General features: G+C 42.1%; 1 protein-coding gene across 4 annotated transcripts; it reads right to left on the reverse strand.

Annotated features, from left to right (window-relative positions):
* Positions 1 to 1,131: 1,131 nt before the first annotated feature.
* Positions 1,132 to 25,715, reverse strand: cpeb4b (cytoplasmic polyadenylation element binding protein 4b). 4 transcript variants are annotated; one of them, XM_070916978.1, is made up of 10 exons: positions 24,528 to 25,715; positions 13,911 to 14,001; positions 10,174 to 10,224; positions 6,960 to 6,983; positions 5,393 to 5,563; positions 5,047 to 5,136; positions 4,510 to 4,628; positions 4,216 to 4,330; positions 2,907 to 3,088; positions 1,132 to 1,394 (listed from the first exon to the last, which is right to left on the reverse strand). In XM_070916978.1, the coding sequence occupies exons 1-10, from the start codon at positions 25,713 to 25,715 to the stop codon at positions 1,167 to 1,169; spliced, it is 2,259 nt and encodes a 752-aa protein (XP_070773079.1). In that variant the 3' UTR covers positions 1,132 to 1,166. The 4 variants fall into 4 exon arrangements, with proteins under 4 accessions (XP_070773079.1, XP_070773080.1, XP_070773078.1 ...); XM_070916979.1 differs by lacking the exon at positions 10,174 to 10,224; XM_070916977.1 differs by lacking the exon at positions 6,960 to 6,983.
* Positions 25,716 to 27,051: the final 1,336 nt, after the last annotated feature.

A 27,051-nucleotide genomic window follows, 5' to 3' on the forward strand; every position in this document is an offset into this window, starting at 1 on the left:
CTGTCTCTCCTGTAGCCTCCCTACGCCATACATTCCCCTAATACGCTGTATACTGTACGATGCTCTGCTCTGTCCCTAGCACAACCCTGGGTTTGATTACAAAAATAAGGAGGTGATGAAGCAAGTGAGTACAAAACTGTGCCAGTCACATCACACTCTGCCTGTTGCATCACTTCCCTTTGATTATAGTTCTAAGGAAAGGAGAACACCAGCGGGTGATAATGTTTGCTTTCTTGCTTTCTTTCTTTTTTTTTCTATTTTTTTTTTAAACTGTATTCGGCACATTAGCAGCTGAGTTTGAGGTATTAGTTTTTGCATGTCAAAATGGAGATCAAAACCCAAATATGTGTTGCTAAAATTTTGTTTGTGATTTTCAAGTAACATCAAAACATTTGTATGATCTGGGAAATCATAAAAAGAGAGGTTCAGACATTTTGATATGGGAGGGAAAAGAATCCATTTCGTTCTGCAGTGGGCCCTCTCTGTTCTTCAAAGTTAATTAAGATTCAGCTTTGGTTAACTACTAAGGGTCTCATATACTGGATCTGCACTCTTTAAATTGGAAATAATTGCACTCTTCTTTAGCAACACCTTTTTCGATTCACATTTGCTCTGGAGCCTCTTGTATCAATAGAAAATGTAATCACACCTCTCAGAAACAAAAAGCCAATGAGATACTGTTTCAACAGCATTCGCTCTGGAGACTCGATACAAAATAATAAGCAATGGCTCTGCTACAAAAGAAGTCAATCAAATGTCAAATGAAGTGTATTTGTTTTGGGGCCTTTTTTATCAAAATTAAAATCAAATACATTGTTTAGAAAAATATGCCAATTGAATAGCAGAGTACCATATCACACCTCAAACTTTCCTATATATGCATTTTTTGAGAACTCATAAAAATATTTCAAAAATCAAACGCATAAATAAAATTATGTTACACATCTTTTTCGTTGCTGGACATATTTGGATATAATTCCAGTTTTTCTTTTCTATCTTCAAAATATAGATATATATTAACTTAATAAAAATGACAAAAAGGTTCAGTGAAATTAGAGCAAAAAGGAACCAGCAACAGAAAAGTGCATTTATTTGTACAATGATTTGCGACTCCTGCACTACCTGCCCTCCTGCTCCCCTGTTGCCTCTCCCTCTCTGTCGTCCGCTCAGTTCCAGCGGAAGGAGATGTGACGGGGCCGGTCGCCTCCCTCCTTCACCAGGGGTTTGTGAAACTCTCGTCCGGCGCGCGAGTGGATGGCCGCCCAGCAGTACTCGCAGTAGTACTGCAGACAGGTGACATTGGCGCAGAAGAATGGTGCAAACTTCCCGCCACAGCGAGTTCCCTGGCACTCATCGCACAGCTGGTCATCCAGCACGTATGGCTTCACTTCCACCTGCAACCAGAGGTGGGAATCATTTGAATTTAGCGATGCCATCTCCATTACATTTCTGTTTGTGTCCAAGTCTGCGCTAGATTTTGCAGGAAATGGAAAACAGATGGTAGAAGGTAGAAAATTAATCTGAAAACGTATGGTTTCTGGGAAAATGTAACGCATATACAACTTTTTTTTTGACACCATTTATGGTCTGCGTTTTTTCAGCAGTAGCCAACGTATCTACCGTCTGTATTCACTTCACTAAATAGTAGTTTTCATTGTCAGTGACGGAGTCCGCCATTCCCGCCCAGGGTTCAACTTATGCAAACCTATGCACGAGGGATCCACAGGAAATGATGCATGCCTGTAATATGTCTTACTGATACTATTTTTTATTTTGTGGCTTTTATTGTGAAGCAGTCACAGGAAATTAAAAACGTGTAGACAAAACAAGATAATCTTTTTTGGCATTTTTGCCAACGGCACTGGAGCAAGAAGGACCAGCCACCATCAACTGAAGAATTGCATGTGACAGGCTCCAAATGTTGAAATCTGTGGATTTCAAACCTCCTTTCCAGACCATACTGTACACCATTCACTTGCTTTTCCAACTGCTCAGTGATGAGGGATTGTGCTATTAGCAAGTGAATGTCACTGAGCCACTCCGTCTACAAAATGTGCACACCAATTATGCAAATGAGAAAGAAGTGTACTATTATTCCAGTATTTTATATTATGATGTTACCTCTTCACAATATATTTCTGTTGGACTTCTGCTCACTTTATCTTGTGAATAATATTTGCGTCAATTAGCCACAGTAAGCTGTGTTACTTTAATTCCTAGGCTGCTGACAACAGTGGGTAAGTTATTGATAGCCTTACCTCGAAAGTGACTGCAAGGTCATAAACTACAGCAGAGCTTTTAATGTTACTGCAGCGGTCTCATGGAATAATTAATAATAATCTGCCATGACACTGAATAATCAAAAACACTTAAACCTCTCTGTAACTTCAACACTGTACTCTATAACCACCCTCCACCTACCTGTAACTGTTTTAATTGAATCCGCACTTTATTATTCTGTTCTACTAATGACAATTTACTTCTCGCTGTGCATTGTTATAAATTAGCATGTAAGCTAATCAAACCTACCCTGTATTGTACAAATAAAGATAAATAATAATAAATAAATAATAAGGAAGACGCATTAATTTTTTAAGTCCTTGTTTATGTTGATTTCTAAATCTAAACAGTCTTTTTGATGCTCTTCTGTGCTGACATTTTGGAGTCAGGACAAGCACTGCTACTTACATAGACCTTCTATAATAAATTATATAAAATGTGATTCCCTACTACCTGTCCTCTACCAACAAGCAAATTCATCCTCTTTTAGCACAACTGAAATGGGGGCAAATGCGAGGAGAGTGCGAGAACAGAACAGGAAGTGAGGTGTGGAGAGACAAATGAAGAAAGAAGAGGACTGAGAAGAGAGACAGAAAAACACTGAGCTCTCTTTTCTTTCCACTCACCCGTTTATCGATTTCTCCATGCTGCAGCTGTACAAAGCGAGCACTGATAGCAGCTATGTAGCTCTGCTGATTAGAGAAGGCGACCCTCCCCGCCCCCTTGGGGTACTTCAGCTCAGGGTCTGTGTCGATGCCAGCATAGCAAACGCCGCCATACAGGCGGTCCATGATCATGGCCAGCTCCACTGCAAAGGGGGGGAAAAAAACGCATAGAAGTAGCTGAGAAAAATATTCACAAAAACAAGTTTGACACACAGAAGCAAAGAACATGAACACAATGACAAACATTCTGACAAAATCCAGTGATTACGTACACACACACACACACACAGGCTTAATACATGAACTCATGCCTGTGTAGCCAGTGAACACAAACACACCAAGTGGGTGAGGGTTGTTGATCTGAGAGCTTAAAGCCGCCAACACAGATGGATTAAAGTTCAGCAGAGTTTGATGGGGCAAATATGAGAGTAGTGTCAGCTGCTAAAATTGCTGCACTTTATTGTGGTTTTTAACAAATATGCTAATTGGGGGGAGATAACCCTGCACATTTGCAATGTAGCTTTACTTGATGAAACATGAAAAAAAAAAATCAAATGGCAGTTTTTTGATGAGTAGATTTTATACATGTAAATTTAGACTCAAATATTATACAGGGTGATAAAACATTTAATGCACTGCAGGGACTTATGACCTTGGTCATTACCACAACTACTGCGCAGAGGTCTAAAACACAACCACCAGCAGGGCAGAAAACATGAACACACAGTACACATAACATTGCTATCAGGATAAAAGGGAATTTAATATTCCACACAGCACGGCTTGCCACAGAGAGTACTTCCGGATAGGACCAGTGTAGGTCAAAGCCGATCTCACCGGTACAGTGTCTCTTTTAGCTCTACCCTCTAGCAGGTCTGATGTTTATTATGAACACAAGCTGATCACATTGCAGCGTCTTACAGAAAGGAGAATTTTGCTTGAAGCGGGCACTTCAAAGATTGGGAAGAAATTAAGCAGGCGAAGTGAAGGACGGCTATTTAGTGTTGTTTATTTCTGACTTGCAGTATAAGCATATGCAAAAGGATAAAATGCATAGATGTACTGAAAAGATGATCAAACACAAGGAACACAATCTACACTGTGAACATTTTAAAGGCCTTTGATAAATGACAGTAAATAAAAGACAATAATAAACACACAGGATTCAACCCGTATTCGCAGTATATACTTCAAATGTAAATGTTGTCATTGTAAACCCTCATTTGTTGATAAGTCACCTGCTGGAAAAAGACATAAAAATGGAGGATACCTGCACGGAGCGGACGAGGGACACCTCCCACAAAGATGGTTTTCCTCGGGTCCAGAGGCTGAGATCCATCCATCACAAAATCGCTGTCATTCAGGTTCCACGGGCGGATCTGGACCTGTCACGCACAAAATCACAAAAAGGTTTCAGCTCCAGAAATAAATTGCACTACGCACAGTTTAAAATAAGCTGCATATAAAGTCAAGTAAAAGTCATGACCACAAGCTTCACTGAGTTCAGTGGAAACAGCAAGAGATGAGAGCAGATGGGTGCGTTTGAGTGTGTGTTCCCACTGACCGGCTTGTCTTTGATGGTGGGGCTGGACACACAGAGGTACAGCTTGCCGTCCTCTTCGATGCAGGCATCGATCAAAGCCTGCACTGAGCTCTCATCCTGGAACAGCAGGAAGGCATAGCCTACACATAAAATAGCAGGGTTATTCATGCTGCCGGGTACGCTAAAGTATTGACAAAGAGTCATGTTGGAATTTAGTGCAATGATCACTGTGACGACATTCTGCATTCACAGCAGGAGGGCGTAAGCATTTACAAACAGACAGAGAAACCGACAAACGGTCCAGACACGGTTGCAAAATGCTTCACATAACAGCCAAGACAATACCAGACTGCACAGACCGAAAAAGGCTAACACAGCTGTGCCAAAATACTAAAATCAGTTACCAAAAAAACATAACGGAGATACAGACGTAATACCTGCAACCTCTCCATTGTAGCAATAAATTAGATGAGGAATTGGTAATAATAGATGTGTAAAAAAAAGTGATTAATTAATTTAAAAAAAGAGAGAATGACCTGTGATGATGATTTGACATACCTTTGGGGGGGAAATAGGATTTGCTCTCTGCTTTGTGAGGCCAATCCACAAACAGGTGTCCAAAACGCCGGAAACTGGCCGTTATCTCATCTGAAATTAAGCAGAATGCATACTCATTGGACTTTTTAAAAGAAAACACTGGAGAAGATTTACAGGAGTCCAGCCTCAGATTTCAGATTTGTAAGGTATCCTCAATGTACAGTAAGAAGCTTGTGCTGCAGGTTTAACCTTGTCTTATGGTAGACCTTTTACCTCAAGTTCCCATCTTCTAAGTTTCAATCATAACCGAAAATGACTGAAATGACCCAGAAATGAAATTCTTTTGATCTTAATGTAACTACTTTACCTTCATCTATGTCCGGGGGCAGTCCTCCCACAAAGACCTTGCGTGAGTAGCGCTCGACGCGCTCTCCGTTCTGGTGTGGAAAGCAGTGTGGAGAGCCCAGGCCCGCGAGCCCCTGATCACCACGCTCATCATCGGGGAAACCATCCTCCATGGGGAAGAGAGAGGAGTGGCCTGAGAGAGAGAGAGAAGAAGAAGAAGAAGAAGAAGAAGAAGAAGAAGAAGAAGAAGAGGAGAGCAGGAAAGGTTAATTTCCTGAAAAGAGAACTTTTATTTTATAAAACTTTTCAATTTTCACTGCATTGAATAATCCACCTGGCGCTGGGTGGAAAGGTGAAGTAATAATTATTTTCATCTTTTCTTGATCTGAGATCACCTACCACATCATTTAGGCAGGTTAGTAGCATGTAATGCATTACATTACTGGGGATGCATTAAAACACATTTCTATTTCCTTGGGCACTGAGTGGCTTTAATGCCCACTGGTGAGAGTGAAATGATTGCAGGTATTTTCAGACCACTTTCACATCTGCAAATATGTTCAAAACCTCAGACTACGATCATGAAAACACTGCTGTCTGAAGGAGAAACAAATACCAACATAATCATCTTAATGTAGCATGGAGATATTGCAGTTTGAAAGTAATAAAATAAGAGTTGGACTGAACGAAAAACAAAAAGCATGAAATGCACAGAATGTCATGTTATGCGTTATTCTAACTAGATTTCTTGATTCTTAATTGGTTGCCGTGACGCACACACAGCCAGCAACTGTAATGTCTGTGGAGGACTGAACATGCAGGTTCTCTCAAACAAACACAGTAGTCCGCTAAGCGAGCAAGTCTAAATAGTTTCCCAGTGGACTGTACGTGTGTGTGTGTGTGTGTGTGTGTGTGTGTGTGTGTGTGTGTTGTAGAGGTTAAGCCCTCCATGGCCTATTCCTGCTCCCATACAACCTGCTGAGCTGCTTTATAAAGATTTATGCAAGGGAGTTAGCATGAGCTTACAGTATGTGCTGTGTGTGTGTGTGTGTGCGAGTGTGAGAGTATGTGTGTGTGTGTATGCGTGTGTCAGGCCATGTGCCTGGCCATGTGTCTGTGCTTCTGTTGCAATGTGTGTGTGTGTGTGTGTGTGTGTGTGTGTAAATCACACACTAAACTCTGTGCGTCTCTCTGCCTCATTAACTTTCAGCTAAATGTGACACTAACAACTATTGTGTGGCTTAACAATCCTGCAAAATGTGTGTGAAAATGAGAAAAAGCAAGCAGAGTCGAGCATAACGAGAGGAGCACACACTGGAAGGATGAAAGATGCATAACATCACTTGACAGGCTCATAGCAAGGCTCGACACGTAGACAATCATGCAGACAAACATGTCACTGTACGGATACAAAGCGCAGACTAATTCAAAACTCTGATGAACATTCATTTAAACAACCACAACGCCCCATAACCAATAAAATCATAACAGCACGGCTCAACATCGCAAAATCAGTCAAAAATAGTGAGACCTACAGAGATGACTTAAAGCTGGAAAAGTGACATAATATGTCCAGGATTATATTTTACCTCGTCTCCTGCTATAATTCCTGGCTGCATGTGGAATAAGGACAAATCAAAGAAGAGGGTGATTATAAAAGATGCATAATACACTGTACCAATGAAAGTGCCAGGTGGTTCATGACAATGGAGGGATGTTCCATTGTCTGCCCGTCTGCCTCCTCTTTTATTAATCAGCTGTGAATCATAATCAGCCTGTGGAACTGTCACCATACTGCTTTCTCGACACTAGACTATAAAGTACAATTCTGATAATGGAAAGTCCTTCACTAGTTAAACAATTGTGCAACTTATCCAGTTCACTTAGCTTGACTGTAAAAGCAGTTCTGTGTATTACCATGCACGGAGACAACAACAGCAAATTCAGCGCAGTCCCACTGACAGAAACCAAGACTGCGATTCATCAAGTGTGTCACTATAATCCAAGCCTTCCCAGTAGCAGTGGTTTTGTTTGTTCTTGTTGCTGATACCAGATGCAGAGGAAGCATTGGCGTGGCTAACTATGGGGGGAGTGAAACTTCCTTCCACAATAAACCAAATGAATCTGCCAGAAGTAATAACAGAGCAGTTACCAGTAAGTGTTTCTGAATATGGCCGGCCATTTCACAATATGTGTTTTGTTCTCCTCCAGTCATTGCTTTAGACTTTAAATTGAATGCATCTCTGACAGCGAGCGGTTACCGTTGCAACCATCATCATTTCCAATGTAAACACGATAGCAGCCCTGCGGTCGAGGAAGGCAGCGGTGGCACCAAGAAGAGAGAGAGAGAGAGAGAGAGAGAGAGAGGGCGGCTGCCACTCTTACATAGGTGCATGGCTATCTGCCTCTGTTGCCCGAGTTGATAATTGATGAACTTTTCCATGGTAGTCGCTGTGTGCTCGCCGTGTGACCATGGCAACGGCAGGAGGCACATGCGAGGGAAACAATAGAGTTAACCACTCACTTTTTGAAAGTGCCATAGCATCTTCTAAAACCAGATTGCATTCTGTGTAAATCAGTGATAACTGGATGCTGCTTTAAAGAGTGATGCTTCACATTTTAAATCATTCTGTTAAAAAGGTATGTAGGCTGGTGGGAGGATAGGAATGATGACCTGTCCTTTGCAGGATGGTCTTACAAACCACCACACCACCTTACAGATCTTGTGAATGTAAAATTACCTCGATAGCCAAAGCAATCATTACTTTATTTTTGTTTAGTTCATGCCACAGAAGTCTATAAATCAGGTCCATCAGCCCACAATGCAGTTCACTGTGATGTATGTACACAAGAAGATGGTCTTTTTACTCAATCCATTTAATGCACTCACTGGGAAATAATGTTTCTTTGCTCACAGCTGAAGTGAAATTAATTCACATGTGGACACTGGAGAGACTGAAGCATCGACCCATCTAAAACTGTAAGAACATGGAGGGGATGAAGAAGTGGCCAGAACACACAAGCAATAATCCTCTGCTCCCTCAGTGGACTTTCCAACCCAGATGGACATTAACTCTGGGGGGGGGGGGGGGGGTCAAAGAGAGCTAGAAAGAGAGAAGAGAGAGAGAGACGCACATAGGAAAGCAGATTGAAAGAGAGCGGAGAGTGCTATAAAAAGATGCATGTGAGAGAGAGAAAAATAGATTGGAAGAGATGGAGAAACAAGCTGATAAAAAGCCGTGTGGGGGTGAGAGAAAATGAGAGTGAGTGAGAGAGATCAAGAGAATGAGGAATGCAATCTGTGTACGCTTATGAGACAAAAAGAGAGCGAGAGAGAGAGAGAGCGAGAGAGAGCTGGTGTGCAACCTCTGAATCCTGACTATCCGCTGGCACCATCTGTCTCAGGGCTTGATGACAGCTCCTGACCATGTGATCTCCCCATGTGACCCAGCGATCTTGTAAAGAAACTACTGGCCTCTCCTGTTTTACATCCTGGCCCAAGACCAGAAGGCAAAAGCTACAACAACACAATTACACAATGATAAAAGGGAATGAGAGCGTGCGAGGGCAAAGGAGAGGTAGCTGAATATTAAACTGCTGTTGTGGAAACTGCAGCATGTCTAAGGGATTGTATTCAGCCATTGGAGGGAGGCACAGTTATTTATATACATTCTAAAAGGTATTATTTTCTTCTGTGCAATATGACTAACAAGGAAACTACAATAGCTAGAAATTAAATGAACTTTATATCTTCATAGTATTTCTCAGAAACACAGGCATGAAGGAATATCTTTTAGTGTAAAAAATAAAAATATTTTGAACAACAAAAGAGCCACACATTTTGCTTCCTAAAATCAGGTGTGTCATGGAGGCCTACTGATCGAAAATAGACAGATACTTTATTTATCCCCGGGGGGGAAATTTGCATGTCACAGCTGCATTGCATGAGCAAACCACACAGCACAAAGAATAGTGCATAAACAAATGTCAAGCTCAAGTACGATATATATACCACATAAACGCAACATCCCTATCTCTATCAAACAAAAATCCACAAACATAAAACCCTATAGTCACAAAGAGCAACATTATTTGCTGGACAAGAATGTTTTTGGTGCTAGGAGTTGAGCCATCAGACACATAGATAGTCTCATCCTAAGGCCATTTTTTAATATCTTATTTCCTGGTGTCAAAAATCACTACGTCCTCTCTATCCACTCATCCTCTTTCACTCCCATCTATTTATTTGACAAGATGAGAGGTCGTAAACAGAAATGCTTGTTGGTTAAAGCTACTTTTAAGAGGACGAGTGTGGAAATGTCAATTTTATTTCACACTGACATTTACAAAGCAGAGGGGCACCCAAAACTTTTTAGTTGGATTCAGAGCCAGGCGAGCGAGGGCGCACGAGGCTTCAAAGTCACCCGACACAAACACTCAAGGTTACTCTCACACACTGTCCAACTATAAAATCACTAAAATTGGGTGAATAATACTTTATATGTCCACTTAGCTGGGAAGAACTGACACGATTTACCTGAGGGAGCATGTTTTTAGCATGTTAAGTTTTTTTACTTTTTATTTAGCCTGCCAGTATGTGCGTAGTTTCAGATTAATGAGCATTTTTAAATTTTGGTTCAAGGACAACACCATTCAATAATAAATAATAAATATAAAATGAATGACAGTTTGATAATTAAAGTATGTTTCAAAGGATATCTGATCATTTTTCATTCAAATTGTCAAAATAATAAAATTTTGCACACAAACTCCCCTAACTTGTTAGTAGGTTGTCATACATACCATTGAGGGGCAGAGGGTTGTCCCCTCCTGGATGAGGGAATCCCAGACGACCTGCACAGGGAGACACAGAGCAGAAATATTTAAACATGATGCGTCTTACATATTACTAAATGTGACATACGGAGGGATAAAGAGTTTTAAAATCAGGAAAAGAAATCCAGAAGGTTTCACATTACTCCTATTTCAGTCTTTTTAGTAAGGCTGAATATATCTGGCCGATGTTTTATGCTATGATCCATTGTTCTAAACAAAAAGCTCTATGTTTCAGTAGGAATGAAGAAGATGAAAATACTACAATACTTATAGCCTCCAGAAAATATCCTCCGTCTCATGGTTTTTTGAATGATCATCGTTTAATCTTCATTTTGGTGTTAAAGGCATTTTGAGATTTAACAGAAACATGTCTGGTGGCAATCACAGAAATGAAACTATATAAAGATAGCACCCCTATCAGTTAAGCAGTTCCTCATTGGGCAAAAGGCTCTTGATTTTTGCTACATGTGCAGAGATTTACTTGTTTATTAACAATGCAGCACACAATGTAGGGCATACTCCAAATAACAGGGGAAGGTTTTGGTTTGAAAATTGTACTGATTTGTACAGAAGAACATATTAAACACTGGGTGTTTCAGACAGTTCATTAACAGCATACATACATAACAAACATGAGTGTGCTTCCACATCAATCTCATTAGAGACTACATCTGTGGGACACCAACCATCCCTCTCCCTCTCAACGACCTCCATGTCTCCCTCTCCCTCTCTCTCTCTCTCTCTCTCTCTCTCTCTCTCTCATCATACATTTTACATTGAGCCACTTGCCAGGCCCGTCTCACACACACACACACACACAAATACATGTTATGATGCCAAACAAGCTTCAAAGTTATGCAAGGCCTGCTTGCTGCAGAGGGATAATGAGATGAAAGAGCTGAAATAGTACAACCATTGTTGTACGGGTACGGACCGCCCTGTGATTGGTGCATTCCGATGCTTCGGTCACATGGAAATCTGCTGGCCCCTCCCCCACACCTCGCCTATTGAGCCCCACAGTACTCAGTAGATGTGGTGCATAAACAGAGCTAGGTCTCATGGACCACCAAACCAGGACGGACCACCCGTGGCTTCGGGAGCTACTGTACTTTACTACAGATTTACATACATCCAATCACATTCATCACAGTCTGGACATTATCTGCATCAAAAATACACTTTAATCAGGATAGGTGCCAACCAAAACCAGATTAAACCGACAAGCTCCTCTCGACTGAACTGCAGAATTCAACAGTTTATCTCCCTGTATTTTAGCTTAGTAATATATGTGCTGATAGGTGCACCACCCAAAATCAAAGTCCTTCTGAGCACAACCCGTCAATCATATTGGATTTCAAGAGCCTTTAATAGTCTCTGAGGAGCAAGTAAGCAGGCATGTAAGCACAGCACGTCCCTGTGTGTCCGCAGGGTTGTGTGTGTGCCCGTTATCTGAACCTTATTTACATGATGCTGGCTACATACATGTACAGCACAGTAACAGTTAGAGTGTGTGTGTGTGTGTGTGTGTGTGTGTGTGTCTGTGTCTGTGTCTGTGTGTGTGTGTGTGTGTGTGTGTGTGTGTGTGTGTGTGTGTGTGGTGGCTGAACAGAGAGATCCTTTCTGTCAGTCAGGACAATGCTGGAAGCGATTCAAAGCCACTTCTACTGTAGACATTTTGCCTCGCCTGTTCCCTGGCTTCATCACTCTCACGTTGCTCAATATATTCTGCTGGAATGAGAAATTTGCGCTCCGCTTACGTGTTTCTAAATGTGTTTGTGTATGCACGCTGTCATGTGTGTATACGTGCATGTATGTGTGTGACAGAAAGCAGGAGACAGTTGGCCTGGAGAAGAGTCCGCGCTCAAAGAAAATGTGCTGTAATTATGTTTTTCTTTCTACTTTGCTGTGAGGGAAAAAGGAAAGGACTCACTTAAGTCACTGCTACACTTGGCACGGCACAGTACAAGCCTGGACTTTATATAAAAACAAGAAATAAATAGTACAATAATAATATTTTGTAGCAGGCCAAGGGCTACAAGACAAAAAAAGATAAGGAATATGGGATGAGTTATGGTGTGATGCATCATGTGAAAGCAGTAGAGAATGGGGTACTGTATGAGAACAAATCTGAAAAGCTCGGCTGAAGAAAGATGGAGAAAAATAAGGTCAAATGAGAGGAGTGAGAGGAAAAATAAACATGTTGTGATAAGATATATTGGACAAAGCGTAGATTGATTTGAAAACATAGATGACTCATTTGCGGTATCACATATAAACACTGCCTTGTCTTCAACAAAGATGGACAGAGCATTCAACTATTATAGGAAGTTGGGGTCGACATCAGTTCTGCTTATCTATATGTAATTTCATCATAATTTCAAAACCCTACATGGTTTGATTTCTAATGAAGCAGAAGCATGCGGTTTTCAATTTAGAAGAAAACTTGTTTTGTCTTCTGGTGCCAAGCTCTCGGATCCAACAGTCGCAGGAGTCCGTGCCAGCGTGGCTGGAGCTAAGACACCAAAACGTGGCTAATGAGGTAACCTTCCAGTCTTCCTCTCTTAATACTGAGGGAAGATTTACTTTGGTTTGACAGCAGAACATTAGATCACAGCTGGATGTGGCTGAGCCCAGTGGGTGTGAGGCTGAAATAAATACGAGGTGAAAGTGAAGTGTCTGGAGCACAGAGTTTTCACTCAGTTTGTTATTCTGGTAGTGAAACTGGTATGTGTGTATGTTTACATATGTGTGGCTGTGCTTTTTTGTAGAGCACACTGTACATGCAGGCTAGAAAAGGCAGACAACATCTTATCACAGCCATTTTGGGATCTCTTGTAATTGAGCACATACAGAAACCCAAGTTAATTGATTTCTGGTACGTAAGTCCATTAGACTGCGATGACCTTGAAGATGGTTGTGCAGTAGTCGTTATATTAAGCCTTGTGGTCAGATAAAATACTAAGAGATGTGGCTGTCAACTTAAACTCTAGTCTATCACCAATCAAGCCCCACTGTTTCCTTTCAAAGGTGTTTTCTTTCAAACAATGATCATTACCACAACTACTCCTACAAGCTACTCCCTCTCAACCAACAGCTAATATTGGCCACAGTCCTTTTTGTTAGCTAAGCACTCTCTATCTATAATTACTTTCAGTTACACCCTCTAAACCAATAAACAACACTACCTGCAGTATTCAACAACCCATTTCTGGGTTACCATTGACCAATGTTGCCCAACACCATTCAGCCAATAACAGACATTGCTAGTCTCTATCAATCAATAACCAAAGTGAGTTAGAGTCAAATTTCCAATGGATGCTACTAACTGATAACTAAAACTAGTCAGGTGAACCTATTTCTATTCATTTGTCCACTCCATTTCTGTTAAATTTCAAAATGGGAAGAAGCGAGAAGGAAGAGTTGTGAGCTGACTGCTACACAGGCTAGCCTTTCTTATTGTTCATCATAACACCAAAAGTAGACACAATGTCCAGTTGTCTGACCTGTGGAGGAAGTGAAACTTCTCTGTTAAATTGTGTGTGTGTGAGCAGATATTGGCTCTACCTTCAAATGTAACGCTCACACATAGCTTTTGACAATTACAACTGCCTGTGAATCACACGTGTGCTAAAAATACAGTGTAAAATGAAAATGGCAGTATTGCTTAGTGTTTCATGTTCTTGATTAACAGCTGGCATCGTCACCTTTCAGGGTGTCCTGCTCAGCCCTCATGATGTCGATCAGGGAGCTCTCCAGCGTGTTCATGTTGAAGCTGTCAAAGGACCTGGTGCGTTCCTAAAGAGAGGAGAGAAAGAGGAGAAACACCATTTACTTTTCTTTACCTGCTTAAAAGCCATGAACTTTACAGTTGGCCACCGAGCAGGTCCACGGGAGCACCTGGAGTAATTAGATTTATCTTTTAATGTAACACAGCCTCAATTAACCCAAGCTGGCGAAAGAGCACACACACGAGGAGGAAAAGGCATTTATCTTAATTTACACAAGAAGATATAGTGTTTTGCAATTCTGACTGCTTTACACTCTAAACACAGCCTAAACATTCAAGACCAAGGTAAGCTATTAATAAGGGAGAGCAGCTAGACACTTACGTTATTTATGGAGGGTTTTCACTTCATTCTTGCTTTAACTTAAGATTGCTTCATTTGTGCCAGTACATATTTCTTTCTACTTTGCTTTAATAAACGCGATACCATGGTATTGTGACGATTTAAATGCATGACGGTCTCTTAATTTAAGATTCTGGCACTTTCGGCATTGGCCTAAATAGCCTGAGTGACAAACAAAACAAATTAGGAGCGGGCCCTAGTCTTGAATAAGCATCACTGGAATCTCAAGAGAATCTCTAATGTATTCTGCAAACTGAAGTAAAAACTGAGATAAAAAGTTGGATCAACCTTATTAAAAAGATTTTATTTTAGGGCCATTGGGGTTTTTTCTGCTTGAATTTTTGAGGCATCCTGTTTTGGTTTTCTAGCCACCAAACAGGAGCTCAAAAACACCCTCAGAGACATCACTATGGGACAGGTGTGTGAACCATTTGAGGCACTCCTTTGTTAATTAAATCTATTTACTGTTGTCAGCATTTGATCTCTCTTTGTCTTATTTCTAACCACGATTCCCCTTTTCACATGGTTATTGCTGTGTTACTTGCAAAGTTAACTAACTAAGCTGTAAACTCACTCATTCAATGAATTGCAGCATCATGCACGTCACCAGTAAAACAAGCAGGAGCCGAGCCAATTCTTCAGAAAAAGCTTTGTCACCTACAGCAGGGGCATCCTTGGCATACCAGCCATACTGGAAATGTTTGTATGCAGACATAAACATGTGTAACCACACACACCCATGCAATTTGCATGCACAAAATATGTGTCAAAAACACACACACACACACACACACACTCCAAGTACCAATGCTGATAAGGCTTCTTTCTTGACTCCACCTCAACCAAACAAAATATGTAGCCTCTGACAACAACCTGTAAACTCTTTTGGTTTTATTCTGTCCAAAACAACCATAATTCAGGCAGACAATCCTGCTAAAGCCCCCAATATGAAAAAAATGAATATTCTTCCTGTTTACATTTACAGTTGGTGCTAAATGTCCTGTGTCCCCACAACATCACGCGATTGATTGTCTCATTCTTTCCTCTGTCTCTTCCCCATTTTTCCAGTCAGTCGTTCTCAAACGCATGCCACCTTAAAAGCAGAAATACCTTAAAAAAAGATTTCTATTCCTCATTTATGCGTCAGAGATCTCACACTGCACAGAGCCAATGACTCTCCTGACTAAAATGTTTAGTCATGATTGTTTTTATCTTAACTGTCTGGTCACGAATCAAATAAACTTTTTCCTACTTTCTGCATTGTATCTATTGTATCAACCACAGCACATTATTTAACTATTTGTAAAGATCAAGGTCAAAACAATACTCTAAGCCAGTCTTTAGCATTTTATGTAAACACAGTGATATATGATATATGCAGCAATTAGTAAAACACACACACACGAGTAATTTAACACCAGAGTAAAAACATTTAACACAACAGGGAGAAGGAGAGCCTGCTGGACTGTAAAGACACATGCTCGTGAAATATCTAAGCCAGAATACATCTCTTGAGCTCAGTTTTTGATATGAGATTTAAGTCTGGAAAACATCCCCTAAAGAGTTGATTGAGCCTGACAAGATGCACCAATCATGGACTATGAGTTTTTAGATGATGACGTGACACACAGCCTCTTAAAACTTCAGAAACTTCATTTGGTGCATGTGAACGGCCGCCACATTTTTCGCGTTTAAAAATCAGAGGCAAAGAGTCAAAGTTAAACCCAGCAAGTGGTGCATTCATCCAGTCAGGTGTAGCAACACCTGTTCACACTGGGGTCTGATTGGAAAAGAGAGATGCAATTTGTCTATTGTAAAGCCTACTTGAAATCAAGGAAACAGAAAGTGAGAAATGACAATTGTGGGCTGATGTTGTCGGGTTTAAAAATAGCACTTGAACATTCAACAATAGGAATGTGTGAAAGCCTGATAATTAAAGTCATCTGTACGAAAAAAAAAATACAAAATAAATACAGAATTGAAGGAGCAGCTTTATGACAAATTCACCTCTCTTGAAAAGTCTGAAAAACGCCCTGACATCAACACTGCGTGATCAGCTTTGCCCTCAACCTCACTGATAATGGACAGGCCTTGCACAACAAGAATTACCAAACATGTCTGAAAACCTGTAAGTAACCTATGTGTATAGTCACTCATTCTTGCCATTCACCACTTTGTCCTTCCAACAAATGCATCTACGCTTCACCTCTGGGTAGTATGTACCCAAGTCCCACCCTCGCAAAAACAACTGTAGGCCGATGTCTGTGGAGAACAGCCTGAAAGCAAAACCACCTTGGGAAGAAAAGCTCAAAGCATACTATGTTACACCATGAACTCAACAGGGGTCAAATGCTACAGGGTTCAGAAAAACAGACCTACGTCAGAGAAGCATATGACCGAGGCTCGGGCAGGCAAGCAGGCAACTCACTTCTTAATCTAGTGTCTGGTGTCTGCAGGGGCTCCCAAAATCCAATAGCTACTTTCACTATCTGATCAGCCAAAGAGTGCGGTTGGATGTCTGCCACACTGGCTGGTGAAACAGCCAAACTTCCCAGCTGTAAATTTTACCAGCGTTCTGGCTGGTGTAGACTCACTGACTGGAGGAACATGCTAAAACCGAGATGACACGGTAGAAGAACACACCCAGTGCACACTCTCTCCCTCAAAACAAATATCAACACAGGGATATAGGCCAGACTGTGTCTACTATTTTCTCATATCCGCCTCAGTATCTTATGTGGACTTAGGCTATTGCTTTAGGTCAAATAAACCAAACATTCAAAGAAACAAGTGAAGGACTGGTTACTGTGGGAGGAATACACTACTAGTGAGTATATCGTAGCATTGGCAAGCACACAAATACATTACCCAAGACAAACACAGATAGGTAGCAGCATAGTGCAGTATTTCTGGGAGCTGCTGTATTTCTAGAGTTAATGGTATTTCTGTAGTATACTATGATAATTGAGCAGAAGCAGTAAGCAGACGCTCTTACTGCTTTTGTGCTTCAACAGCTTCAAAAATGGAATGCTTTCATTGGGCGTCATTATTCTTTATTGTTCCATCTCCTTGGTACAGTTATATTTTGGCTGAGCTTAATCCTATTATATTGTTTCAGGAGAATAGGAATTCATTTTGTGGCCGAGATGGGCTCAGTATGCTGGACATGAGGCCTAGCTGGTGCTCTGCAGTTGCTAAGCATTAGCCTGGAGAGGTGCAGAGGGTGATTAATCATCAGATTCGTGCATCCTTCTCTTTCAACAACTGGCCAGCTGACCAGCAAAGTACTCATCCCTGACAGATTGCAGGGCGTGCTCAGATACACACACACACACACGCGCAGGGATTAGCTGCGAGCAAGACACACACAATTTACAGTGGAGTCCACGTCAGTGCATCTACGAAAGCTTGCCCACGCTAACCCTAGGCCATAGGTATAAACATAGAGGACATGGCAAGACATACTGTATTATTTGGAAGCAGTGTACCTGGATAAACAGAAAAAATATAATAAGCACGATGCAGTCTGGTTGAAGCTAAAAGGATTTACACACCCCTCTTTACAATGACTGTCAATAAAAAAAGGCCTCTATCGAGCCATGACGCCATTTCTGAATGTTTGGCCCTGAATCAACAAACGTGTACTGAACTGATCTACATGTACCAGGATTACGCTAGTAGTTGAATGAATCATCAAATTTGAAATCAACACTTTAAAAAAGGCAGCGTGTGCACAGTAGATCAGAGATGGTGCACACATCAAAAGAAGGAAAATCAGATGATGGAGTCCTCCTGTGTTGTGGGAGGCATAGAGCTGGGAACTGGACTTATTAGATTCAAAAACCACAGCCTATGGGTTTATTTAGTGTTGCTTTTCAGCCATTCTGGTCAATCCAAAATATAACATATAATCTTCTTATAAGGGGTAAGACCTCTAACATATCTTCTCACATGAACAGTTAATCTAATCTTGATAGTAGAATAGTACTGCAATCATTTGGGACCATGAATTGAGAATATACTAAAAATTACTTTTTGGTGAGACTAGCTGCTTCAACTGTCAGAATATGGTAAATGCTAATTTCCCAACTAAGCCAATTCTACCTGAACTCTGAAGAATACTAAATATGGGCGAGCCTGCTTTATGAGAACAACATAAACCTAATGTAAAGTACAGTACACATCAGCCATTTCACGTACATGCCAGACACTGGCTAGGTCATATTGACAGAAGAAATAGTGGAGGTACAGCAGCCAGGATGTGCCGATGCGGGTAGAGAATGCGATAAAATAGCTGCTTTTCTGAAGTGACGTCGTCACCAATGTGCAGATTCACATAGAAAACAATGAGCACAAGGATTTTGACGCGCATCATACGCCATTGGTGTGTGTTGCCCATAAAACTATCCTGTTCGGCCAGTAAAGTCTAACATCAGCTGCATCCTGAGCAGAGACAACTATGAAATGAATGCTAGTTTGAATGTCCAAGCTAGTGTTAAGCCGGAGCTAGACCTAGCCACAATAGTCTCCCAGTTTGCTTACTTCACACACCTTTAAACATCACCTACAGCTGTCACACATCAGCAAAATATGATGGTACTAGGCATCTGTACAACTCTACCTAAACATTCACAAAATGAAGCTGATTTTTAAGCAGCATTTGATTAATGTAAAGTGAAAAAGGGGTTGAAATAACAAGACGGACCAGATTGCTTGCAAAAGCCTCTTGACTCTAAATAGGTTTTAATCTTAAAGAGCCTCCATCAGATTTTGATGACACGTAGGGAAGTAAAGAATGATTAAATACAGCATGCTGTGGGTGATTAATTCAAACATTAATCTTCCATGTCACCTGTCTGTTAATGAAAAATGACGACTGTAGTATGAGTTTTCAGGTTTTTACAGATTAGAGATTTCGACATCTACTTCACATTCATTGGCGGGAAGGTTGACGGTTTTTCCCCTTATTTCCTATGCTTCAAATCACATCCCTGAGACAACAGGCAGAGAGAGGAAGCCCAAAGCAAAGAAGGGAAGGGGAAAATGGCAGATGAAAGAAGGGGGATGATGGAGAGAGGGAAAGCGAGTCGTGAGGTAAGGCAAAGTAAAAGGAGAAGAAAGGAGGGCAGGAAAGGGAAGCAGGTTGAGCTTTGATGCTTGTGATTATGTTTCTTCCTGGTCAAAGTATTTCAAAGGCCTGCTATGACATTAAATACCCCCAACTGTCAAAAACAACCTATTACACAGTGTTAGCTGAATGGCTGAATGGTGTGTGTATGTGTGCATTTGGGTTGTAACAGGAGTGACAGAGGCAGGGGTTCCTGCAGTCTTTTGCGCTGCTTGGGGATTAGACTGAACTGACTCCTCCTTTATTGTTTGCAATGAGCTAGGCTAAATATAATATGACACTTCCACATAGACTCTGCTTTGTCTTCTTCCTTTGTTAAGACACATGTGCAGAAGACATAGGCCAGGGACTAATTAGGGCTCGTGCACACATGGGTATGTGCACATACACACACATGCACACAAGCTCTCTTTCTTCCTGTTTCAGAGCGTCTGTCAAGGGTGTGAGAAGGGCACAGTGAGGCTGTATGAGCAGCAGAGTTATGTGCTTGCCAGAACAGCTCAGGCCACTCATTAGTCTAAAAAACATTTCTCTCATTTAACACCAATGTCACCAGAGGACCAGAGGTAATGGCTGAAACCTCGTGCTTCGACAGCTTAATGGCTCAGAGTGTTTGTTTGCAGATGAACATGCATGCAAGAGGATTTGCATGCACACATCATGAATACGGAAAGGACTGCTACTTGAAAAGAATGAAGCCTCTTCATTCAAAGTAAACCTGTTAGCTTCAATGTGATCCCGCCCTCATCATGGAAGTCGCATGTCAAACACAGACACCGATGATCACTGTTTTCCAATTGATATCAATTGAAATGTCACGTTGACTAGATGGCCTACAATCAGACGTTGAACAGAGGTAGAATGCTCAAGTCAGACAGCAGGTGCTCAACATTTGTTTCCACTGCAGACCTGAAGAGGTTGTTTAATAACGTACCTTCATATAACAGCACTGTAAAAGGCTGCAGTATATCTAAGCTACACAAACAGTGAGGAGGGAGCTGTAACCAACAGTTACCCAAGTAGCTTACTGAGACAATATCCTGTCCTGGCTTACTCGCCTCCAGGCCCTGCAGGCCCTGCAGGTCACTGGCCAAATTTACCAATCCGGATCAGCCCAGTGCACCTGACACAGCAGCAGGTGAGGAATTAGGAAACAAGGAAAGAAAGAAAATTCTCTGACTCTAAACTCTAAAACTGTAGGTGTGAATGTGAGCGGGAGTGGTTATCTGTCTCAATGTGTCAGCCCTGTGATTGACTGGCGACCTGTCCAAGGTGTACCCCACCTCTCGTCCAATGTCATCTGGGATTGGCTCCCGTCCCCCTGCGACCCTCAAGGATAAGTGTGTATAGCTAATGGATGGATAGGTGGAAAGAGAAGAAAAGCGAGAGAGAAGTAAAAGGCATTTAAAAGCACACATTTCTGGTCCGAGGCTAGTTACTAGCTGATCAGTGTATTAGCAGCTAGCAGCAGTGTGCCTGGCCTAGAGCCCATCCCATATACTAAAGCTGCTCTAATACAGCAGTGGTCCTGCCTGCTGCATCAACAGCCACAGTACTGGAACATTTTCTCCCTCTGTGTGCCATGGTGCTGTACACCAATTTGGATAAAATATCCACCAAATATCTGCTTTAGTAGCTGGCCATTGTAACACACCTCACCAGGGGCATATTCCTGTTTTAATGTGTTCCTATCTACTCAATGGCATCTAACTGCAAATGTTACAGAAGTGCTACTTTATGGGAGTCAACTACCTGCTTTGTCTCTGTAGAGGTGTGTGTTACAATCAAATCTAATCCAAAAGGGTACAAAGAAACTAACGCTATGATGGACTAACTTTGATTGTACACTGGCAGAACAATGGAAATTCTAAAGCAAAAGTCACTAATCATTCATCTGTTCATCAGTGCTAAAGTGGAAACTATGTGAGGCAGATGGAGAAAGCTTATAGTGAAACATTGTGACAACAGTTCCTCATGGGGACTGTTTGGTTCAGAATTACAGGAGCTACGGTATTTCAATTACCAAACCTGGGGGCACCTTGTGTAAGGCAACATGTGTCATCAGTCATCTGAACGGTGCATGACCTTGACAAGCATTGGCAAGCACCATTTTGAGTACTTTTTTTAAAAAAGCAAAAAAAAAAAGCTATTGCTCTAATGGTTTTGGCTCGAGCAATTCTTCAGCAAAGGCAATACAGTGGGAGTGAATGAAAAGACAATGGCCTCATGGCTTACAGACCCTAAAGATTGAACTACACTGAGGAAGCCTCTGACGAATAAACTTGACACTTGGTTGCCTGTGTAATAATTTAACAGTGGTTTCTATAGGGACAGCTTCAACGCTGCAACATGATCTACAGTATACGCTGCTCACACCAAAATGACACATTTTCCAATTCATTTATAGGGGGTGGAACAATACCGCCAGCTTACGGTTCAGAAAAATCTGTGAGATATGGTTCATAATTTGATACACTTACAATATTCTTTTACAAGCAGGAAACAAACACCTCAGTTAGACCAAACCCTAATTTCCAAAGCATATGGGGTGAATGCTTGCTAGCAGTTGCTTTATACAACATGAGGAAATATTTAGAAGCAATATGAATCCAGACATCACTGGAAGATGTGAACATATAGACATAAACATGCAGATCTGCATTTAGCAGCTCAAAGTGAGGCAAAAAGGAATCTGCTTGCAAACATTTGCAATCATTTCAAGCTGTATCGATATCAATCGAAACGCATCGAAACAGGAGCAGAGCAGAGAGGTTCTGGAGGGAACGCTAGGAAAGAGTTCTTTTTTTGAAATCAGTCCGGCTGAGACGTCACACAGAGACAATGCTTGTTGTCACAGCAAATGTCTCCATTGTAAGTCATTCATTGGCTCTCAAAATATTGTGCTGTTTTATATCACCTCACACCTATTAATTCACCTATCAAAAAACAAGTAGGTTAAGGGTTCATTGTCAATGTACATCTTCAACAGTCATTTAATATTTTTTTCTATATTAAAATGGATATGGATATATATGGATATATTATCAATCCCTTGTTCTTTGTAAATGGGTTATACTCGGGTTATAAAAAATGAGTCACACACACACACACACACACACACACACACACACACACCATTATATGCCCATCCTCCATCTGCCCTTGCAGTATCAAGAGGGCAGGAGGACAATGCTACTTTGGCTGATCTGATTCAAACACAAGGAAGAGCAACATACTGCAGCTACACTAATGCTATCTTTAGCTTAAATCTGACATGAAGATGTAACAGAAGGGACTCTCCACGGCTCAAAATGGACACAGAATTACAATTCTGATGAATCTGCTAACAGAGCTAGGTGCTAGTAGCATCCATGCTCTTTTTTATGTAGCATCCACAACCATATAATGTTGCTAAGTACGTTGTAATCTCTCATTAAAATGTGCTGAATGTAAGAGTTGATTTTACCACAATATGACTTAAAAATATTAACAAGTTTTGGTCCTTAATGATTTAGAACAGGTCAGATATGAAACTGACCCCATGACTACCACCAGGAATTAGGCTGTTAGTCAATGATAAATCACTGCATTTAAATCAAGAGGTAAGCTTCGCTACTTATTCAGCAAAACTACCCAAGACATGTCAAGACATGTCAGAACAACATCCTTACTGTTTGGCCTGTGGTGCACCGTGCGTCATTAATTGCAAGGGGATAAGAAAATACGCATCACTTCCTAAATTGAGATAATTTGCTTGTTTGGAGGATTTTAAAGAAGAAGAAAATGCCTTAATGAAAATAGAGATTATGACTTATGCACCATGGATGGGCATGGCCAGGAAATAAAGTAGCCCCTCACTGGTGGTCTCTAAGGCCAGTTAGTAATGCTGTAAGACCATTGACAGAAAGCTGAAACAACAAAGGCAAGCAATCATTCAGACAATTTAATACTATCTGCTCCATCAAAGATGACATTGGGAACCAATGGCAACAAAGTACTTAAGACTGACCAGTTAAGTTAATTTGACAGCGCAAAAGGAACGCTGCCCAAAGGTAAGGAGGCAAAAGGATATGTGCAGCACTTAAAGAAAACCTTTCATCAGGACATCAGGCCTAGCTGGGCCTATAGCAACCTTCCTCTCTTCACCCCCACCTCCTTGTAACGACTGACACAATCAATCACAAGCTAGATCAATAAAATGAATTTATCTCCATGCTCCCTTTACCACTTTCCATCAATCCTATCGGCTGTTTTCTACATCTGATAATACAATTATTCCAGCCGTCTTCATTTTGTGTGGACCCGGCTATCAAAATTACACTATGAAAAGGCTGGCATTTTGAAAACGAGTTGCTAGGCTATGGCAGCCACGACCTGTGTGATTAATAAAGCGGTAATCCTGAAAAATCATTAGGCATTAGGCTCGGGCCATAAATCTACAGCATTACCTCAGTTTTTTTTGGTTCTGGCCAGAATAAAATAAATCCCATGATGATTTCTTCTTGTTCACGGTATATCAAGATTTTTTCTTAAATCTCAGTAAAGCTTGGTCATCCATTTCTGCGATCATTCTCCTCGAATCCTCTCTCCCTTTCCCCATTCCTAACCTCCTTCTCCCCATTTTTTTTTCTCCATCCATGATGCCTCCCCCACTCCCCCACTCCTCCCTCCACCCCCCAGCTCATATACATGGCACACACCACTGCAGTGACAGAGCCACATTAGTCATCATCAGGGACATACGGCTGTGGAAGTACAGAGCCCAGCGACTGATTTCTAAGCTAACACGGTAACAAATGCATCATGTAAATCCATGCCCTCCCCCCGTGTCTAAAAATAGCAGCTATACCACATACTGTAATAAAATTAACGGCTAACATAAATGACACACTGATGTTTAATCATTCAGGCAGCTAGCGGCCACTGCTGAAAGATATTACCACACAAAAGCATGAACACACACAGTGCGCACAGAAAAAAACAGCACTATGTGTTAGTTAATGAAAGGAATAGTATGTCAGAATTATTGCTAATTCATACAATGAGACGATCACCAGCAAACTGACCTGAAAGGGGAATATGTTATCGCTGCGGCCGACTCCATCATCCATCCAGGACTTCGGGTTGAAGCCTGCGGGACTGTTTCGAGGGTACTTCTGGGATGCCACATGGTTGTTAGGAAAGGTCTTCTTCAGTGGAGAGATAGAGTTGATGGGGGTCATCCCGCCGTTCAGCCCCCGGCGATAATCTCTGCCCTGAGAGCCTCCCCAGCCACCACCACCACTACCATATCCTCCTCCGGGACTCCAGGAGGTGGAGGAGCCGGGGGAGGGAGAGGGGCTCTGGTAGCTGGCTGGACCCCAGGGGGATGGGGGCTTGTTCAGGCTGTTGGACAAATGCGGCAACTGGCTGAAAGCCGGATTCCTGTGCGGAAAGGGCGGTGGAGGGTGTGGAGAGGCCGGGGAGCGCCGATGCTGCTGGTGCTGGTTGTGGGGGTGTTGGAAGTGGGGGTGTGGTGGGGGAGCTGGGTGGTGCTGGGACAAGGCCGCGGCCGGTCCGATCTGGGGGGAGAAGTTCCCACCAAATCCTGGACTGACATGGTGTGAGAAGTTCTGGAACAGCAGGGGCCCGTTGTTGGCAGAGGCTGGGTTGAAGAAGCTGACGTCCTCATTGATGATGGTTGATGGCGCCGGTGGGATGGCAGCTGACCAGTTGTTGAAGCCAGTAAGTGATGATGAGGTTGTACTGGACTGGACCGGGCCAGTTCCCCCAAGACCAGACGTCTCTTGGTAATCAAAGCCCGTCAGGACAGGTGACTCAAGACGTAGCTGCTTCTCCTTTCCGTTACTTCCTTCAGACACGCCGCTGTCTGTCTTGGCTTCCTCTGACCGGGCCTTTTCCAGTTCTGAAATGATCCCACCACTTCCGCCCTCCTGGTGACTCCCAGGGGACAACTGCTGCTGCTTTTCTTGCGTTTCTTGCATTTCCTGTTGCTGCTGTGCTTTGGGCTTCTCTGGGCCCCCCAGGATTTCGTCTTGCACGCTGTTGTGGGTGGCAGAGGCAGGGAAGAGCCAGGGAGAGCCTCCCGTGGTGCCATTCCCTGCGGCTGTGGTGCTGTTTATGAAAGCAGCAGGGCTCTGCGACACATTTTGGTGGTGGTGTGGGGGCTGCAGATGCGGGTGGATTCGGACCGGGAATGCAGACTTGTTGCCAGTGTTGTTTTGAACTAGGACTCCAAACCCGTAATCCCCCATTTGTTTTCTCCCCCCACACACAAATGCTATCCCGTGATCGTTTGGTCCTATTGAGAGAAGAGCACACAGGATGGCATGCACCGAGTTAGCAGTCAGCTCCTCTCACTCCACTATAGATAAAGGGATTTAGAAACAACTAGGTGATGGCCATAGGCATTTTCTAGTGACATAAAATATATTTTTCTGGTGGGTCTGTTTTACTCCCTCAGAGAATTCCTAGACATATGATAATCACACAACATTGTCATGAATGAGCTCATTCTTGCCTTGGACAATCTACCCTTATTACTCTGGGCAGTTGAAAAAAGCCAGCCAGTTAACGTTACATCTTTAGCTAATTATAACCCCGTGACGTTGCCAGCTTGTAAGTCTACAGCTGAGCTGCTGGCAGCCACCAATATAGCTGGAAAGACTGCTGTGTCGAGCCGACACATTCTCCATTTGGAGACGTTTTCCTAACGCAAGCCAACTGACAGACAATGAACTACCCGCAGGGTAACTTCAAAGAGAACACAGCAGTACAAAATATCAGTGAATGTTGACAATATTGACAATAAACCGACATAACGTTCAGAAGAAAAACACTCGACCTTATTTGACAGCTGTCAGGAGTCTATGGAGAGTCCAACCTCAGATATATCAAATATAACTCATACACTTGTTTAAATTGATCGAAATACGCCCAATGAATAGTGTCACGCATTAGTGATCATATTACATTTTTACACTTGACGTAACCGTCGATAGTCAAGCGGTTTAAATCAACTAGATATGTTAGCTGGCCAGCTAACGTTTCCATCCGTTGCTAACACTAGCTAGCTAGCTTTTCACTACCGTTAGCACGAATGCTAGCTAGCTGGATAGGCTGAATACAGGGAAATAAAATCTCTCTTCACCTTCTGATCACCACCTTCGACCTCGCCGATGTCTTTGTCGAGATCCTTCCCTCGGGTTGAGAGCAAGGTGGTGTCCTTGAAAAAATGAGTACGTCAGGCAAAGCTTTTCAGAGGCGATTTGATAGCTGACTCGTACAGTGCAGTCGGTCAGCTTTTTTTTCTCCCTTCTCCTGACGTGTCCTGCCTGCTCAATGACACAGCTCCCTATCTGCTACCTCTAATCTGGACTGTATAATCAAAGAGCTTTGTTAACGTGGCAACGTGTGAAATATACCCGGCCGCTGTTCTTTCACAAGCCTTATTCGATCGGTTTCATTGTTCGTTTGATTTCAGTATATTTTTCTCGCTAACTGTCTTTCCCTACAGAGCCAGCCGATTCCTGTGTGCTCCTTGGCTGCCCCTCTCTCCTGGAACCGACCGTGGCCGAATGACAGCGAAAG

This window comes from Enoplosus armatus, chromosome 13 (assembly GCF_043641665.1).
Source record: "Enoplosus armatus isolate fEnoArm2 chromosome 13, fEnoArm2.hap1, whole genome shotgun sequence".
Taxonomy (NCBI): Eukaryota; Metazoa; Chordata; class Actinopteri; order Centrarchiformes; family Enoplosidae; genus Enoplosus; species Enoplosus armatus.

Excerpts from the sequence above, each read along its gene's own strand:
- cpeb4b (XM_070916978.1), bottom strand. The coding sequence starts at position 25,715 with ATGGGGGATTACGGGTTTGGAGTCCTAGTTCAAAACAACACTGGCAAC. Across the intron at positions 5,137-5,392 it reads GCCCCCGGACATAGATGAAG|ATGAGATAACGGCCAGTTTC; the intron begins GTAAAGTAGTTA and ends GCTTAATTTCAG. Across the intron at positions 4,331-4,509 it reads CCACCATCAAAGACAAGCCG|GTCCAGATCCGCCCGTGGAA; the intron begins GTCAGTGGGAAC and ends TGTGCGTGACAG.